This window comes from Zingiber officinale, chromosome 1A, assembly GCF_018446385.1.
Source record: "Zingiber officinale cultivar Zhangliang chromosome 1A, Zo_v1.1, whole genome shotgun sequence".
Lineage (NCBI taxonomy): Eukaryota > Viridiplantae > Streptophyta > Magnoliopsida > Zingiberales > Zingiberaceae > Zingiber > Zingiber officinale.
The window spans coordinates 11,089,490-11,108,508 of NC_055987.1; the positions used below are offsets into that span (position 1 = coordinate 11,089,490).

Genomic DNA, 19,019 nt, shown 5'->3' on the forward strand with positions numbered 1-19,019 from the left:
CACGTCAGCAATCAGAGAATATAATTCGGAATAAGAAAATCTTAGAAACCTTAGGGTGTGTTTGGTACGCGCGTTTTTCATTTTTATTTTCTGAAAAATACGTATTTTTTGAAAAATGGTGTTTGGTTTGCGTTTTTCGTGCTTGTTTTCTAAAAAAATAGATAGCATTTTCTAGAAAAACAGAGAATGACAAAAAAGTCATTTTCTGTTTTCTAGAAAACGCGCGTTTTTTAGAAAATGAAAATGAAAAACGCGCATACCAAACACACCCTTAGGGTTTTCACAATTCTAGGGTTATCAATATTTTTTCCAAAATTACCCTCCGAGACTAGCAGGTGGTGAACAGGAGCAGATGGAGACTGTGGGGTAACGACAACAACTGCGGAGCAACGACGACGACTAGCAATGGCGGCGATGGTGAAAAGGAGGCGACAGTGAGCAACGACGGTGACTGCGGAGCAACGACGACGGTGAGCAGGTGGCAGCGACGATGGCGAGCAGGCGGTGACTGTGAAGCAACGACGGCTGAGGCCAGCCATCACCTAGACGAAGATGGCGTAATGGAGGAGACAACGTAATAGAGGAGACGACGCCAGAGGTTCGCAAAGGGGGTGGCCTGTCGGCGACAAGAAGGAGGCGACAGTGAGCAACGACGACGACTGCAGAGCAACATAGGCGGTTGCGGAGCAACGACGATGGCAAGCAGGTGGCAGCGATGATGGCGAGCAAGTGGTGACTGTGAAGCAAGGACGGCTGAGGTCAACCATTGCCTAGACAAAGACAACACAAAGACTACACCGGAGCTTCGCGAAGGAGGCGGTGCATCGATGACTTGTGAAGGAAGCGACTCCATCAATTATGTTGAAGAAGATGTCGACACAGTGAAAAAATGGGGACAAGAGGGAGAAGCGTACAGTTAAAGTAAAAAAGAATTAAAAATTTAGTCACTTATCTAAATTATTTTAATTATATTTTAAAATATATATAGATTTATTTTAAATTTAAAAATTATAAATCAATTATATTTATTTATTATATATATGATCAACTTATTAATTAATATAATAATAATAATAATTAATTTAATTCAGTTTATTCCAAAAAAATAATCATGTAATTGATAAGGGTAATATGGTAAATATTAAATTAGATTATAGCATTATCTAGGTTGAACCAAATAAGATTAGGATTAGCTTTTATTCCTCATAATCTTGGTTATCAGATTACTTGGTGATTGATCCTGTCCGGAGTCTGAGTCAGATAGACTACTGAGTGAGGTGGATGAAATGCTGATCGAATTGCGACGTCCCGGAGGGGGGGGGGTCTGCTGAGATGGCTTATATATTAACCAAGTCGTCAGAAGTCCTTTGGTCAACGCTACCTGCAGCCAGTGATCAGATTGCCCCGGTCTTTGGTACCCCGAAGCTCGAGACAGATCTAACGAATATATAACTAACCGACTAATACTAGAATAATAAAATGAATGAGGGACGAGTATGGAAAGCGTACCCTGTCCCAGGGGGGCGTCCTCCGATGGGACGTTGGTCGAGTTGTCGTGACTCGGAAGCATAGATGGATAAGCCGAATAAAGAGCTGGATCTGATGAAGCGAAGCCAGACGTGTCACGGAGCTGGAAGCGACCTCGACACACAGGGCAGGCTATGATCTCGGCACACAGACTGAGATAAGATATCAGCACACAGGCCGGGATAAAATATCGGCGCGCAGGCCGGGGTGAGATATCGACACGCAAGTCGGGATATAAAACGACACGAAGATCGGAATATAAAAACATCACACATGTCAAGTCAGAACATAATGACAATGAGGGCTCAGGGGCTCGATCGACATCGGAGGCGTACGATAATGTGAATCGAGAGCCGGAGAACCGGACTGACGGATTGGAAGGCGAGAATGTCGAGTGATCAGATCCGACGGTGGGGGCGCCGACAACGACACCGACGATTATGGAGTGAATGAAGACACTGGACGATAAAAGTACGGGCGGCGGTGTGCCTGACTGACGATGGTTTCTAGCCGCAGCCAGGGAGAAAGGTGGAGGCAGCGGCTGCGTGCCCCCTTGACAACGATGACCGAAGGCGATCGTGCAGGAGAGTAAGGAGAGGAGGCTGTCAGCGTCAGGAGACAACATTGCGTGTCTGATAGCAGTCCCGGAGGTGCGGGGTTGACTGTGAAGCCGGCGGTCGCAAAAGGCGGCCTAGACGCGAGAGAGATAGAGAGGAGACATCCCTTGCAGTAGGGGAAATAGCGAGCATAGGTCCCTGTGACGGAGAAGGAAACCAACGAAGTGCCCCCTCTCCCGATGTGCACAGCCTTGGCTTGTCGGAGTGTGCTGTTGACGAGAGGAGTTGTCGGTGATGACAGCGGCGTCCTCCCCCCTCCTGCTTGTGGCGGCCTTGGCGTTTAGCGTCCAGAGGAGAAGGAAGAGGAGACATGGCGTGAGGAGCCGGTGGCGGAAGCCAAAAACTCCAGCCTCCCTTCGAACCATGTCCTCCCCTTTGGCGGCGGCGGCGACAGCGAGTGAGGGAGAACCGTGTCCTCCCCTTTGGCGGCGGCGTTGACAACGAATGAGGGAGAACAGTGTCCTCCCCTTCGACGACAGCTACGATGTGAAAAAACGCAGAAGAGAGCCCCCCCTTTTTCCAACATGATGAACAGTGCCCTCCAAGGGCTACCGTCGAATGACCAAAAACCCTCTTTTCTTCTCCTAATTCCTCCTCTGCCATCCAATATATCCACATCAGTGATCATATAACCAATGTTATACACAATAACTTGAACCAAACACACCCTAAAAGAATTGTTAATTCCATCAGTATTTCTATTTTATTTCATACAGAACCAATGACTATTTTACATGGTCTTTCATTATCTTGATACTGAAGATCGGGACGGATCTAGAATTTTAAGCTTGAAGGGATTATATACTAAGTGACGAAAATAATTATTAAGCATATTATATAATAATAACCTTGAACCACAACCGGAAATGGGTGAATCTGTTTCAAGGAAATTGCATGTCTCGGTCCATTCGCTCGCTTGGGTAGCATTGTTTCAGATTAGTTTTCCAGGTTGGCCTCTCTACCTGATCGAGCTCGATCGTCTGCTCGACCTCTTTGCTCGACCGACGACAGATAAATTTAATTTAATTTTATGTATTTAAATTAGACTATTTTTAAATATCTCCGATAAATTATTTCTCCAAGAGGCTTCTCATCTCAACCTTTTTATAGGTAGATGCTGTTGCTTTTCTAAGGATATAATTTTTAGTTTTTTCATTATTTCTTATCGTTACTAATTTACTTATCAAATAAATTAATCCAAATTCGAATCACAACTACTTTTAATAAACTTGGAATAAATAATCCATTTATAGATGCTTTTAGATGAGTCAAAATCCTTTAGTATATAAAAAAGACATAAGTAAGTAGATGAATACTTTATAATTACGATTGAGTTATATCATAATTTTATCATAATAATTAGTTATAATTTTTTTCTGGATTTATTTTTCTATATCTAAGTTATAATTTAGATGAAAATAGATGGTCGGAAATCGTCCGAACATCATCAATGGATAGGTCTGCCGAGCTACTGACGTCAAGTGAGGATGATCTTCGATCTTCTATTCCGACCTAAATTAAAATTTAGATGTGAAGATAAATCTAAGAAAATATTATAATTAATTATAACTGAATCAATGTAATTATAATTACAAATGATTATTTAATTTTTATAGACAGGTGATCTGGCCTCTTAGAATATCCACCGCCACATGAAAGAATATTATTCTACCTTCTCTGGATAGGATATAAATAATTGATACCAATAACTTCAACATTCCTTTTAACAATCGCCCTTTATGAAAATAGGCCCGAGGGCCGAGAGAGAGGAACAAACGGGTTTGGTAGAAAACCATTTAACAGATCCGATTTGCTGCTTCCTTTATTATGCATCCTCTTCGAGTTAGGTTCCCTCCCGTCCCCGTCCCCGTCCCCGTCCCCGTACCCGTACGCCGCTTCGATGGCTGCCGCCGGCACCGCCACCACTTCGTCTTCCCACCTGACTTCGCCGTCGTCTTTGCCGCTTTACTCTTTTGGGGTTCCCTGGCCTGAAATCAACGAAGGTCTTCTGTACACTGACGTCGTCCGATCCAGCGGCAGTGGTCTCAGTTCGGTTTCCCTTTTTTTTCTCCTTCTGTTTCGTCGAAATTGGATCTTTTGATTGGTTTTCCGATACTTCAGCTCACTCTGATTTAAACAGCTACGACTCTGATTGAGTTCTACTCCACCAAGTACAAGAATTCGGCACCATTGCAAGGGTTGGTCGGCCTCCCAAGCCTACGGAAGTTGTTCTATATGTTTTGTTGTTTTGGAGTAATGTCTTATTTATTCTATTGGTTCCTTGTCCAGCTGGTTTCAGAGGATTCAGAATGGTCAGGTTTGATGACTTTCTGAGTGTTGATACAATCTGTCCATATTCTGTTTCTTTTGCATCGGAAAGACTTTTTTTTGGTATACTGAACATATTTCATTTTTTTCCCTCCCAGATAACGGTTAATGGGGAGGTAGTTACAGATCCTATGTACATGCTTAGGTAATTATTCTTGTTTAGTTCTTATCAAGTTTTGTGCATGCTTGTTCATAAAGCTAGTGCAGGTAATTCTATTTGGTATTTTTATAATAAAATAAATAGATAAAAACATTCCCTTTTGTTCCTCCATGCTTGGTGGAACAACCTTTTTACTAATTATCTGTATGCCAAAATCAGATCTGCAATTGGTTGCATGTCAGTAGGCGCTAATGTGATGTAGCACACATGCCATTAGGCCTTGCCTAGGGACAATCTACATGTTAGTTGATATTGCCTACAACAGCGTAGCCTGATATGTAGTAAAATTAGTAGTGTTGGAGCATAATTTAGTATAGTATAAATCTTTATTGGGTTCCTACAATTACTCTCACAAATTTAGCATAACCATATTGACATCCATACCTAAAATTGGAGGCAACAGCAATGGATTAGAAGGTGTTGTGTAGAAATCCGGCAAACATAAATGTAATGTATGATTTGACTACCGATAAAAGTACAACGACACTGTGACAATGTATCCTACTAGTCACAACAAATGCAACAAAAATTCTTTCAATGTGTAATAACAACACCAATAGTTGATGTATCTTTTAAAAAGTGTAACAACACACTACAACTAATGCAACAATCAACTACCAACAAGTACGACAACATGCAATGATGACTAATAAGTGTAGCACAAAACTAATAATATATCAATCTGCATGTCAACTTGTAACTCATGAGTGTGATTAATGAATTTCTCTGCATTCTAACCCCAGTTCAAGTCACTGTATGCCTGCTTAAACATACATACAACTACCTCGTGAGTCATAATGCAATAGTTTGATATTGTTGCATTCAACACTTCGTACTCATCCGCTATCTCATAGCATGGTGGCTCAATGTGAAGCAATGGTCTATAGTAAGTCAAATAAACCATAAGCAATTAAGCACACAAATGAAGCATAAATTCACATCGAAGAATCAACCAAACAACCTAATAGGTCCACAAAATCCGTTACGTAAACAATAAATCCAGCTAGAACGTAGTGAAACAAATACTAAAACTTTGATCAAACATGATTAATGATGACACAATGGCAGAACCTAAATCTGGCAGCAAAATCTTGCAATCATAAATGTGGCTTAATTTCAACCCAGTTTGAGCCCAAACAAGTTCAATCAAACCCTGAATTCGATTTAATCCACTGTAAACCCAACTTGAACTCAATTGACTCTAATTCAATGCACTTGTATCCAATTTAAATTTACTCTAGTGCCAAATTTCAAATAGAAACTCAATTAAATGGGCTATGGGTTAAATAAATATTTGGGCATAACAAGCATGCATTTTGTAACTTGCCATGAATTTTTTTTACACAATTCTCAATCTGCTACAGTCGGATTTCACTAGTTAGGATACTCTAGCTGTTGATACCATTTTTTGTTTTAACGCTTTGTTGTTTTTCTTTAGAGATGATCTCCAAGTTGTTTACCATCGTCTTCCTTGGAAAGAGCCTTCCACACCATACTTGCTTGAAGTTCTTTATGATGATAATGACATGGTATGCCTTTACTCAGGCTAAATTTCATATCTGGTAACTGGTATAGGTTCCTGAATTTTATTGCAACAGATCAATGTAGCTTTTTGGTCAACTTTAAGAGTCAGAGATGACAAATCCTCTCTTGTAGTTTCAAGCTTATTGAAACCTGAATCATTCAGGAATATTGTTCTTCTATGATATGACTGCAAAATTAATGAAGGAGAGAAATTAAAAGATAAGGAGTATACTTTTGTAACAAGCAATTCATGTACATTTTCCTAGTCCATCTTTCTTCCTTTTGCATTGCTGTAGTATTAAAATAGAACAGAATTACTTATTATACAAAACTGAATTTCTTATATTCTTTATTTTTAGTCAATGATTTTCACATACCATGATCAATGTTTAAACAAAAAGTCCATTTGACGGCATAGGCATCTGCCTATACGTAATAAGTTACGATTTAGTTAATGCATGCTCAATTATGATTCTTATTCTCTTCACACCTCTCCTCAGTGGGATTGTTGATTTTTGATCCTCATTGCTAATCACCTCCACTGTCAATATTGAAGGTGCAACTGAACTCCATCATTCACTATATTGAGAGACTCATGCAAAGCCTCCATGTGCTTTGGTCATTTGTTGCAAACTCACCTAGCTCTGCCACGGAACTTTGTCTTTACTCTATTCTTTCTTCAAGCCTAGTATTTTTTGATACATGCTAAGACAGAGGGTCGGTAGCTATTGGTATAGATGTATCGAGTAAATTCTCTGCCAATGGTCACAGAAAGCAATTTAAAACCATGATTTAAACATTGTTGATTAATGTAGTTTGTTGAAACATAATTTTTTTCAAGTGTATGATTACATGTATTATTTTCCAATGTAATTATGGATTGGATAGGTTGATCAGTATACATTGTTGTATATACACTTAAAGAATTTTTCTCAGTATAAATAATTTCTAATGTAGATTGCATGTACTCCACATATTGCACATGCTTCTTGATACCTTCACCATATCAAGTGCAAGGAAAATTAACAAGCTCTTGGATTTATTCAAGTTAACTAAGCTGCTTCTTTTCGTGGATTCAACTAGAATTTGACAAGATGACAAAAACTTTCTTTAGTTAGATTATGTAGAGTATGAGATCAATCACTAATGCCTCTGGAAAGTGAAAAAGGTTAGGATCCAGTTATGAATCTAAAGTGAAAACTTGATCTTCTGACATTAGAGAGTCATAAAATGATGATATGAGTAGCAATGTTATATATTCTGGATCCGTTGGTTAGTTTGCTTTTATCTTCTCTTATGCTTCATTTCTCTTTTTCTAGTCCTACCATGTGTCCATTATATAAGCTGATAGAACATTTGAACAAAACATAGAAAATCCTTTTAAAATGGCTAGATAGTCAGTAACACTATCACAATGTTATAAGTACCTAAACTAATGGCATAGGGGCTTCATTGATAGATTGTGAGCATGGACAAACTTATAGTTTGTCCGAAGTCATCATATATGCATTGGAGTTGTTGATTTCAAGTGTGAAGACTTGAATCTGTTCTCATGGTTTTGTATCCAGCAGTTGCATACTTAAGCTTTTGCTTCTTTTAAATTTTAGCTGATGAAGGTCTTTTATTCAACTGACCTAACTGCGACAAATGATCATGTGAACATATTGAAGAATCCTCCAAGTGTATAGGCAAGGGAACTTGGAGACCCATCAGATAGCAAATTTTGCTTTTTGGCCTTCTGACTTGAATACTCCATCCCTAGTGTTATCCTTGTAGGTCTATTGGTAACCAATTGCCTTCTTTAATTGAATACTGCTAGCAGTCTTACTGTCATAACTGCTTATAATTTAAACATAGTGGATTGTATGGTTCTCCTGTAATATTGTTTCTCATAAGAGCAGGACCTTCACTTAGGTTCCAGTTTTTTATTGTCGATGCAACTATAGAACAGGAACTGCATGATGCAAAAAGGTGTATTTACTTCCTTTTCTTTGGTTCTTAGGTTGCTTTAAATAAACCGTCAGGTTTGCAAGTTCTACCTGGAGGCCTTTTTCAGCAGAGAACTGTTCTAAGGCAGCTTAAATGGAAAGAATGGAATTTTCTCGCATGTAACAGTTCTAAAAGATCAAAGTCACAAGAAACTCATCCTGTTCCCGTACATCGATTGGGGAGGGGCACATCAGGTTTAATTTAGTTTGTCCATGTATAGTGTTATACAGATTCTACAGATTGCATGTGTAATAGCCTACATTTGATTAGTACTTTGACTATTCTAAGAATAATAACTACTTTCCAAGTTATGACTACTGTTGTTACTTGTCAGTGTGGCAAGTTGAGAAGTATTTAATCACTTTTAAGGTAATTGATTCTATACATCAGGTATATTGCTTTGTGCTAAGACAAAACTTGCTAAGTGTCGTCTTGCGGCTTATTTTGCTAGTGGTGCCATATTTGCTGGGGATGACAGGTTAGGCAGATTTTTTATTGGATATCTTTGTTTATTTGAGTGTTTTTAGCACATCAAGAACTAATGCATTTGTAGGGGTGAAATGGAGCTTGGTAAACAACGAAACATCTCAAAATACTATCGAGCATTAGTTGGTGGTATTATTAAAAAAGATGAGGTGAATTTGTTCGCCTAGCATACTTTTTTTCTTGTGTATTCTGATATTGATTGAAATCTTAAATGAACAATTTATGCTAAAGAATATATAAAAGTGTTCTTTAGCAACCTATTGTTCATGCTTTATTTTTGTTAATATGTTTGAGAGTTTGTGTAAGAAAAACTCTGATGCCTATGGTTAGTATGTGATGCTTTTGTAGGAAACAATTTAGGTAAAACCATTTTTTGCCAGTTCATTTTTCTCTCTGAGTTATTATCCTGCATTGTTAGAGAGAGGTCTAGGTTGCTTTATAATGAGGAAAGTCATTCAAATTTAGTATCTTGTCAGAATTGGGTTGCATTTGTTTATATGTATATGTCCTTCAATGACTTCAATGTATAAATATTACTTTTATTGTTATATTCCATAAAGACATCTTTTATATAAATTTAATTCAAATTGGAGTTATAGCCATACCTCTTGAATTTTTTTTTTGGAGATACATATTGTCAACATGTGGATAACATGTTTTATATATCACAGAATTGCCATAGTGTTGTTGGTAGGAGATAAATATTGTCAACATTTCCAGGAATTCTGTGTTACTATGAGTTCTTTTGCATTTTTGGGAACTTTACTCTGTTTTCATTTCTCTAGCAGAAACAAGGATATCTTTTTGACATGGAATAGAGGAGTTATTTGTTCTTCTATGTGTTCTTAGTCATTCAAATGAAACTTATTGAGAGAAGTCTATTGATGTCAAGATTCTGGTGGTAAAGTACGTGCAAGTTTTCTCTTTAACACTAGCCAATATTTCCTTTGTAGTTGGTAATCAGGCAGCCCATTGGTACAATCAATTATCCAGGAGTAATGAAGGGACTTTATGTAGCTTCTTCATCGGGTCATTTTCTTTCTGATCCAGACTATCAGTTTTATTTTCTTCAGAAGTATTTGTTTGATTTTTCATCTTGAATGGTAAAATTGTACACAGGGAAGCCAGCACTGAGCAGAATGCAAGTTCTTGAAAGAGATGATCAGAGAAACCAAACTTTGGTGCAGGTATATTACATATGCTCAGGATCTACTTACTATATTTTCCTATGTTCTTATCCTCATCAAAGCTAATCTGCATTATTGAAACTACATGTGGAGAACTGAATTAGTGAAGCCTCTTTATCTTTTTTGCTTCAGAGTGTATCCTTATTAATTTTTTGCCCGTGGGCTTATGCTTAACTTCTTCAATGCATATCAGCAGCCTAAAATCATTTGTCTCTGTTTACTTTTCATAACTAATGCTTTTGCTTGTATAGTAGAAAACAGGAAATTCTGAGGAAGGGGCTGAATAGTAGCAAATATAGTAAATTATGTTCCTTTACTAGTGAATGAACTATGATATTATTTCTTTTTATGTGAGCATTAGCATACTTTCATTTACCTCACTTATTGCTAGAGAGCTCATTCTTGCTATTGCACTTCTCTCATATCTTATCCTTTTGATTTTTGATATTTAAGTCTTAATTCTTTTGTTGCATTATTTATTTGAACTATATTACTTGTAGAGGAACCATTCTATTCCATGTGTGCAATGCCAAATGCTTATCGTTTTCAAGATATTATGGATTGAATCATCCTTTTTTTAGATAGTTTAGCCTGACATGTGTTAGCTACAATTGTTTTATGATTTCTTAATATGCCCTTTGGAATATTGAAAGGTTGAGATCCATTCTGGTCGACCACATCAAATTCGCATCCATCTTGCATTTGTTGGCCATCCACTTATAGGTGCGTTACATTTGAACTTCTTTTTGTTTGTGCTGGAGTTTAAGTTGTATGCTTCTTACTTCCTTGTCCAATATAAATAAGCTGTAATTAACTTTTTAACTGCCTGCTATAATTTTGTTGATTGTTGAAATACACATTTCAAGAATTTCAGTTTTTAGACTCTACTGTGTGGGGGCATTCCTTTGTCATCGACATGGGGTATTCCATTTGCTATCCTTCTACCTTGGGTCCTTAGTACCTGTTAGGTTGTCGCTAACATTCCTCAAAAGTAAAATTCTGCCAAGTGATCCTGGCAATTTGAGGAATATGGGATGCTGAGTTTCTCATAAACATTATCAACTGCACATTGTTAAAGGAAAAAAGAATGCTAACTGGAGTCTTCATTCTGCGATGAATGAGATAATGGGTAATGTTGTAGTTAGTTAATCTGTAATAGCTTAAATTCTGAAATAAGCAATTGAAGAAAGCCACCAACTGATCACTTGCAGAGTAGTTAGAATGAACATTTGTAAGAGTACAATTGTCTCATGTTAGTCCATTTATTGGTATGGCAACAATAAATTCAAGTGCAGAAAAAAAAAATTGCCAACAGATAATTAAGTTGCTTTTTTGGGTGGATTGCTATACACAGTATTAGAGCATACATAGTCCTAGGCTTATTCAAATTTTTGGACAGCTACCTTTGACAGTTGAGCCACCATGGGCTTCACATGTTATGGACTAGGATAATGCTAAGATAGTTAGACATTGGGCCTTGATTAGAACATCAAATTTGTGGGCGAGATGACACCTCAGATCAGTCCACATGGAAAATTGTGAATTAATTAAGGGAGTATGTAGTCTTGAAGGATGAACTAGCGTTAACTTGGATATAAGCACTTTGGGATTAGCCTTTTCAGTTAATAAATCAAATTTTCCAATCTGAATAAGCGGTTATAAGTGTTTTGTGCAGCATTGTTGGACTTCCAGAATCTGCTTCTATATTTGTAGACTGTCATGAAGACATGGGTTAATTGGCATAGGCTAACACATCAAGTATAGGCATTTTCTATTCTTATAGTTGAGTTGTTATTCCTAACCATGATTCCTAATTCTGGAATCAGTATTGAACATTCCTCATTATGTTGAATGCCATTTAGTGAAAATGATGAATAGTTTCATATCAGATCTGTAGGTGTGAGTAAATGAGGAATATGTGGGTTATGGGTTTGGAACAAGAAATGAAGAAGGAGCAATTATATTGGATTTTGCGACAGCATATGATTTTATACTAGCTAATACGTTTTTTAAGAAAAGAAAAGAATATTTGGTCGCCTTCAAAAGTGAGAATAATAAATCATAAATTAACTTTCTTATGGTTAGGAAGAATGATAGAAAGATTTGTAAAGATTGCATTATTAATCCAGGAGAAAATTTAACTACCTAACATTTAATAGTGTTGGATATACGCCTTAAACACAGTATCAATAGAAGGAAAATATGCACAACTCCTAGAATTAAATGGTGGAAGTTAAAGGATAGGAAACAAAACATATTTAAGGACATGATAGGATTACAAGTATTAGAAGAAATATACATCGACTCGAATAGGACATGGAATAAGATGATATCAAAGTTGAAAACTATAACCAAGAGTGAGTAAGTCAAAGGGACATGCACTACTAAGTAAAGAATCTTGGTGATGGAATGCGAAAGTGCAAGATAAAGTGAAGGAAAAAATGAATAGTCTATAAGGAATTATATGCTTTTAAAATGAGAAAAACTTAAAAAAAATATAAGTAGCTAAGAAAACAGTCAATGAAGCTAAGAATGAAACTTTTGAATGTTTATATCAAAATTGAATACAAAAGAAGGGGAAAGAAATATTTACAGAATAGCTAAAGCGAGAGAGAGGAAGACAAAAGTTCTTATCCAAATAAGATATATTAAAGATAAATGCAATAAGATAGTAAATGATGAGGAAATAAAAAAGCGAGGAAGAAGTTTTTTCGTCAACTTTTTAACGAAAGTTTAGATAACCAATTTACTTTAGGTAATTTAAGTAAATCAAATGAGTATAGAAATTTAAATTTTTATTGTAGAATTCAAATTTCAAAAGTAGAGTAAGTTTTAAATGAGATGCAAAATGGAAAAGTAGTTGGATTAGATATTTCGATAGAGATATGAAAGGTATTGAATGACTCATAAAGTTATTCAATGTGATATTGAAAACTTAAAAAATGTCTAATAGAGTAAGTACTCTAGTTCCCTTATATAAGAATAAAGACGGTGTACAAAATTGTGCAAACTATAGGAGTATTAAACTAGTGAGTTATACTATGAAACTTTGGGAGAAAGTAATAAAAAAAAAAAGACCAAGGAAGAAGAACACGGTGATCGAAAATTAATTTGGATTTTTGCTTGGGAGGTCGACAATAGAAGTTATATATCTTCTCAAACAACTAATTGAAAAGTATCAAGAACAAAAGTAAAATATACAAATGGTATTCGTTGATCTAGAAAAAGCTTAGGATAGAAATTATATGGAGAACGTTAGAAAAGAGAGGTGTTAGTATAGCATATATTGAACTAATTAAGAATATGTACGAGAATGTAATGGCAAGAGTGAACACTTCAGGCAGATTAATCGAAACGTTTCTCATAGAGATAGAGGTATATCAAGGATCAACTCTAAGTCCTATCTTTTTACACTAACCATGGATGGACTCACTAGACACATCTAAGATACAATACCACGATGTATGTCGTTTGTAGATATTATTTTGATAGATGAGACACGTGAAGGAGTAAATGCTAAACTTGAATCTTAGTAGGAAATGTTAGAAGTAAAATATTTTAGGCTTAGTAGAGTAAAAACAGAATATATGAAATTTAATGATATTAGATGTAATGAGATAATTGTTAAGATATGAGATGATGAGTCGTTGAGTTTTAAGGATTTAGGATTATTTATACAAAAGGATGGAGGAATTGAGAGATATGTCTTACATAATACAAGCGGGATGTTGAAATGGAGGATAACGTCAGGTGTTTTTTTGTGATCGTAAAGTACCTCTAAGATTTAAAGGTAAGTTTTACAAAAAGACAGTTAGACCTGCTATGTTATATAGAACTGAATGTTGGGCTATGATGCGAGTACATGAGCAGAAGATGAGAGTTGCAGAAATGAGGATGTTAAGATGCATGTGCGTACATACAAGGATGGATAAGATAAGAAATAAAAATATTAGAGAGAAAGTCGGGTTGCACTATTGAAGGAAAACTTCGGGAGCCACCTTTAAGATTGTACGGACATTTACTTAGACAATCAATAAATGCTTATCTTAGGTGATGTGAAATTATGACAAATGTCCATATTAAACGAGGAAAAAGAAGATAAAAAAAAGGCTAGGTTAGCAAAAATAAAACAAGATAGAATTTATTTAAATATAAATGATGATATAATAGAGAGGATAGAGCCCAATGGCATAGAAGGATCCATATTACCAATCCCTCCTAGTTGGATAAGGCTTAGTTGTTGTTGTTATATTTGTAGGTGTGAGTAGCCTTTTATTTATTTTTATATTTTTTTTATTTGTGTTGATGCTTATGTGGCAAATGCATGCACACGTGCCAAAAAAAAAAAAAAAACTCTTGATCGAAAATTCCCAAACAATGACCCCATTTATTTGAGCAAAATGTGATTTTGCTTATCCCAGGCCGAGCCCCACGGCAAGATAGTAAATCACTGAGATATTTTGCCCTAATCCAGTGGCTCGGGGAGGTCAGACACCCAACAACAATGACCCCATTTATAAAATTCCTTATCAGTGCCCATAAGAGAGAATTGTAATATATCGAATTTTATTATCACCTCAATACTGAGTTCTGTATTTGTTTTGGGTATTTAAAGCAAGATGAACGTTTTTTGGGCACTTTGTCAAGGTTTATGCTGGCTAAGAGCATTTACTAAACAATTTATATTTTCATCGCAATGGTATGAATTTGACATGCTCTTTTGTCACAACTAAGCAGGTGATCCTCTTTATGACATTGGTGGGCAACCTAAAGCTTTTGAGTCAGAGTCTATCGGTGATTGTTTTGCGAATGATGGGTATGTCAGTCTTGTTTTTTATAATGTGTGTGATAAACTGTGAGGTTTTGAGATAATTTAATGATTTATTGATTTCTCGTTTACCTTTTTATAATATATGCTTTTTATTATGATTTTATCGTTTTTATTCCCTCAGGGGATATCAGAAGCCAATGCAAGCTGTACCTGGAGATTGTGGTTATTACTTGCATGCACATAAGCTCTTCCTTGATCATCCAATTACAAGTAAGGTAATTGTTTACTTGTTTTTCTTGATCATTTGATACCTTGAAATAGGTTATCTATGGGAGACATTTGTATGGTATTAGCACTCGAACCTCCATGCTCTTTAGCAGAAATTTTGAAATATTAGAAATGCTAGAGAACATAAACTAGCAGTTTTTTGGTTTATGCTAAGATGATAGAGAAATCAACAATCTAACTTCCATGTTTTGTAACATACATCTGATTGATTGAACAAAACACGATGTTTTGATCCCTAAAATGTTTCTTAAATAAATGTCGGAAGTACGTTAAAAGTTCCTGCTGGTTTGTGTGCTTGTCACTCTGAGCAAGAACCAGGCCAAAACAAAATAGTGGCATTCGCAGTTTATCTAATTGCATGACATAGAGCCTGTGCACGCCTCAGGTATATGACTATGGCTCAGACCAGTCGCCAGATTAAAGCAAAGCAAACACGTTTGTTTATATTAGGATTGTATGTGGGTAGGACTATATAAGATTTTGTTTATTTAAAGGTGATAGTATAGTCATCAACCAGATTAGTTCACACTTGAATGGTGATTCCTGAAGTAAAATTTTACTTCAGGTCACTGGATCTTGAAAAATATTAACTACTTCCAATGTGAGTTTAAGAAATTTATTCCAAGGTAGTTATGCCAGTAACTCAGCAGATTTGCAATTTACCAGATATCGCCAAGAAATTTTTGGCGAATCTAAACAAGCCATTTTTGTATTGGCTTCTTCTCTATTATTTTGCATCTTTGGTGAACTTTGCAAGTAGCTAAACTGATATGCTATTGATACCATGCATCCTGGTAAGCTTGGCAATTTGACTGTATTATTGGTTTAATTTATTTGATTTTCCTTGTAGAGAGTAGAAATTGTTGCTCCACTGCCTGCCTTCCTCCAGACAGAAGCTGAGCGACATCAAAACATATAATCAGTGCAAGCAATGCAGCCCTTGAAACATGTCTCACTCATTGCTCTCAATTATTGGAAATTTTCCATAAGCTTTGGTCATTACATCAAATGTCAATCATTGCTGGAGGATGGTTATGTAATTTCTTTTATGTATATTTATTTATGAGAATTATGACCGCTTCATTCTCAAATTAGCCATATCTTTTTGTTCTATTGAAGGATGGCATACCTTATTTGATATTGCTCAGAATATGAAAACTACTGCGTCGTGGTTTAGACTTTAAACCACTATTTAAACAATGGCTTTGCTTATTATAATCAGTCTGTTCCACGTTTCATATCGAGTTATACCAATGGGAGTTTTCCATGCCCAATTTATGAAAAAAAATCAAGTACATTTCTTAACATGACTCAGATTTCGATAACATGAAATTTAGAGAGTATATGTGTCACGTTAAAAATAAAAAATTTCATCTTTCTATTATTAAAAAAACTCTCTAACAATTCTTTTATAGGTTTCATATTTTTTTATATAAATTATTTAAATATAATATAAGATAATTAAATATAACATAGCATAAGATAATTAAATATATCACAATTAATAAATTATATTTTTACGAATTACAATCGTAGCGTGCTTATATATATTCAACCAAGTCGGCTCGAAGTTGATAATACAGTTGATTATTATATAGCTTGCAATTTTTTTGAAGGTATTCTTGAAATTTTTGGATGTAACTTGAAATATTTATGATGGAGGATCTTTTTCATCATCTGACCAATTGATTCTTACATCTCCTTATTCTCAATAATTATGTTGTACAAAATAATATATGTATACATGATGCCCTTCAAATTATCCTTATACAAAATCGTCCTGGATCTATGATCATTGCGACATTGCCCATCAAGTTAGAGCACCTTAAATGTCTGCTCGACATTCTTTCTCGTGACCCCTTGTCATTCCTTAAACATTTTTTTCTTAGGATCTTCTTGACGAAAGTAGTCTATTCTAGATAAATCCCTTCGGTTAGATAGTATCTTTTTGTATATAATGGATTGTTAATCATAAATTTAACCTCATTTCCTTATAAGACGTTGTTGAATAAAGATGGTTCGTTAACCATGTTAATATCATTACACCACCATGCAATCTCAAAAAAGGCGTGTCATATCCATAAGTTCGCAGATGCGATTGCTTCAAGTACAATTGTTGAGATGCCATGATCTCCGAGTAAACTAGCCTTTCCAAGCGACGGGGTAATTTTTCCATTGCCAATGCATATAATCAAGATTACCCAACGTACTAGGGAAGTCATGTCTCTGCTCATGCATTTCAGGTAAGTATTGGATATAAGCAGTATTAGGTATTCTCAAATATTGGGTCTCGAATACTTTAATTACACATCGACAGAAGTTGAATAAACATTGAATCACAGTTGTTTCAACAATTCGTAAATACTCATCGTAATGATAAGCAAAGACTCCATATGCCAATTGACGGATAGCCGTTGTGCATTTTTGAAGTGGCGGCAAACGTTTTTTTTCCCGTCGCATCAACCTTCCATTGAAAATATTTTAAATGATTTTTCGAGACATCGACTAGATAAAGGAAAAACCCTCTTTGCATTAAGAATCGATGTCGAAACATATCATCAAGATATACCGGCTAATCAGAGAAGTAATAATTGAAAAGACGAGCATGTCTGAATTCACGATCCCGATTCAAATACCTTCTCCTCTGTGTTCTACCGGAAGAATTTTGAACTCTTTAACGTATCGTTTGTCGTTGTTCATATAGCTTGAGTATTCTTTGTTCATCTATATCCTCTGTATTTTCTATCAATTCATTTCTTCAGAATTCATGAAGCATAGATTGATCTGGATTTTCAGTCATTTGAAATCAATCAAGATATTTTCGTGGTTGAAAGAAGTGGAGAATTAAGAAAATGATAAGAAGAATGAAAATTTAAAAAATATATTTATAGATAATTTTTTAGATAAAAAAATAAAAATTAACCGTTGAACAATGGTTAAAAATTAGTCGTTGTTCAATAGCTAAAATAATATTCATTGTTTTATTGTTTTGAATAGAAATAAAAAAATAATAATAAAAAAAAGAGAACGAAGGAGCGGCTCCGTGTTCGGAGCTACTTTTTCATAGAAGGGAAGGAACTCCCTTATACTATGGGAGGGATTTCCTTCCCATGGTCACGTCAAAGCTCCACGATAAGAAAAAACTCTTATTATGGATGTCTTATTACAAGTAAAGTGTAGACTTTTAGTACATATAAGGAAAAATAAAATTTATGCCCGTGGTGTTTGAGTTACTTGTGATGTTAGATCATCTGTCAATGATTTACTTTGGTGGGAAGATTTTTTGAATTGATCATCTCCAAAATTAGTTGATTATAACTAATTCCCTAAATTTAAAAAAAAATTCAATATTTTTTTCATTGACGGCTATTTGCTTCCACAAAATTCCAAAGCTAATAGTAATACAATTCTTTTTAAACATATCTTTCATAAGGAAAACACTTACGGTCTGTTTGGGAAGAGGTGAGGGAAGGGGAAGGAAGGGGAAACAAGGGGAAGAAAAACTTTGAACCTTGTTTGGGAAGAAGTTGTTGGTGCAACCTTAGGTCAAGGTTGACCTGGTTGACCCGACTCGAGGTGACTTGACTCGAGTTGTATTTTGATGTTTGACTTGGGAAGATTGTCGGTGCAACCTTAGGTCAAGGTTGACCTAGTTGAGTTGCATGTCGATGTTTGACGAGAAGAGAGTTGTATTCTTGATGTTTGACAAGAATAGGTGTTTGGGAGATTGTAGGTGCAACCTTAGGTCAAGGTTGATCTGGTTGACCTGATTCGCGAAAAGTCCAAGTATGGAGACTTGGCACTGGAAAAGTCCAAGTACGGAGACTTGGCACGGGGAAAAGTCCAAGCAGGTAGCTTGGCACGCGGAAAGTCCAAATATGGAGACTTGGCACGGGGGAAGTCCTAACTGGGATGTTAGGCAGTGTGGAAAGTCCTGGTGAGTGAAGCCAGAAGTAGGTCAAGGTTGACCAGGTACTTGAGTAGAAAGTCCTAAGCGGGATGTTAGGCAGAATGAAAGTCCTGGTGAGTCAAGGTGAGTGAAGCCAGGCGGTGAGAAAGTCCTAACTCGGATGTTAGGCGGTGTGAAAACCCTAGTGAGTGAAGCTAGGTGAAAGTCACGGTGAGTGAAGGCGAGGAAAATC

At 36.0% G+C, this 19,019-nt stretch overlaps 1 protein-coding gene across 3 annotated transcripts; it reads left to right on the top strand.

Annotated features, from left to right (window-relative positions):
- Nucleotides 1-3,915: 3,915 nt before the first annotated feature.
- On the top strand, nucleotides 3,916-15,971 carry LOC122018657 (RNA pseudouridine synthase 5-like). 3 transcript variants are annotated; one of them, XM_042576055.1, is made up of 14 exons: nucleotides 3,916-4,192; nucleotides 4,285-4,342; nucleotides 4,434-4,461; nucleotides 4,571-4,617; nucleotides 6,071-6,161; nucleotides 8,159-8,339; nucleotides 8,536-8,623; nucleotides 8,699-8,780; nucleotides 9,585-9,660; nucleotides 9,751-9,818; nucleotides 10,472-10,541; nucleotides 14,556-14,634; nucleotides 14,771-14,859; nucleotides 15,728-15,971. In XM_042576055.1, the coding sequence occupies exons 1-14, from the start codon at nucleotides 4,045-4,047 to the stop codon at nucleotides 15,775-15,777; spliced, it is 1,155 nt and encodes a 384-aa protein (XP_042431989.1). In that variant the 5' UTR covers nucleotides 3,916-4,044; the 3' UTR covers nucleotides 15,778-15,971. The 3 variants fall into 3 exon arrangements, with proteins under 3 accessions (XP_042431989.1, XP_042431981.1, XP_042431995.1); XM_042576047.1 differs by having other exon boundaries at nucleotides 3,919-4,192; nucleotides 14,771-14,864; XM_042576061.1 differs by having other exon boundaries at nucleotides 4,148-4,192; nucleotides 4,434-4,456; nucleotides 14,771-14,864.
- The last annotated feature ends 3,048 nt before the right edge of the window (nucleotides 15,972-19,019 follow it).

Excerpts from the sequence above, each read along its gene's own strand:
- LOC122018657 (XM_042576047.1), top strand. The coding sequence starts at position 4,045 with ATGGCTGCCGCCGGCACCGCCACCACTTCGTCTTCCCACCTGACTTCG. Across the intron at positions 4,462-4,570 it reads AGAGGATTCAGAATGGTCAG|ATAACGGTTAATGGGGAGGT; the intron begins GTTTGATGACTT and ends TTTCCCTCCCAG. Across the intron at positions 8,624-8,698 it reads ATATTTGCTGGGGATGACAG|GGGTGAAATGGAGCTTGGTA; the intron begins GTTAGGCAGATT and ends ATGCATTTGTAG.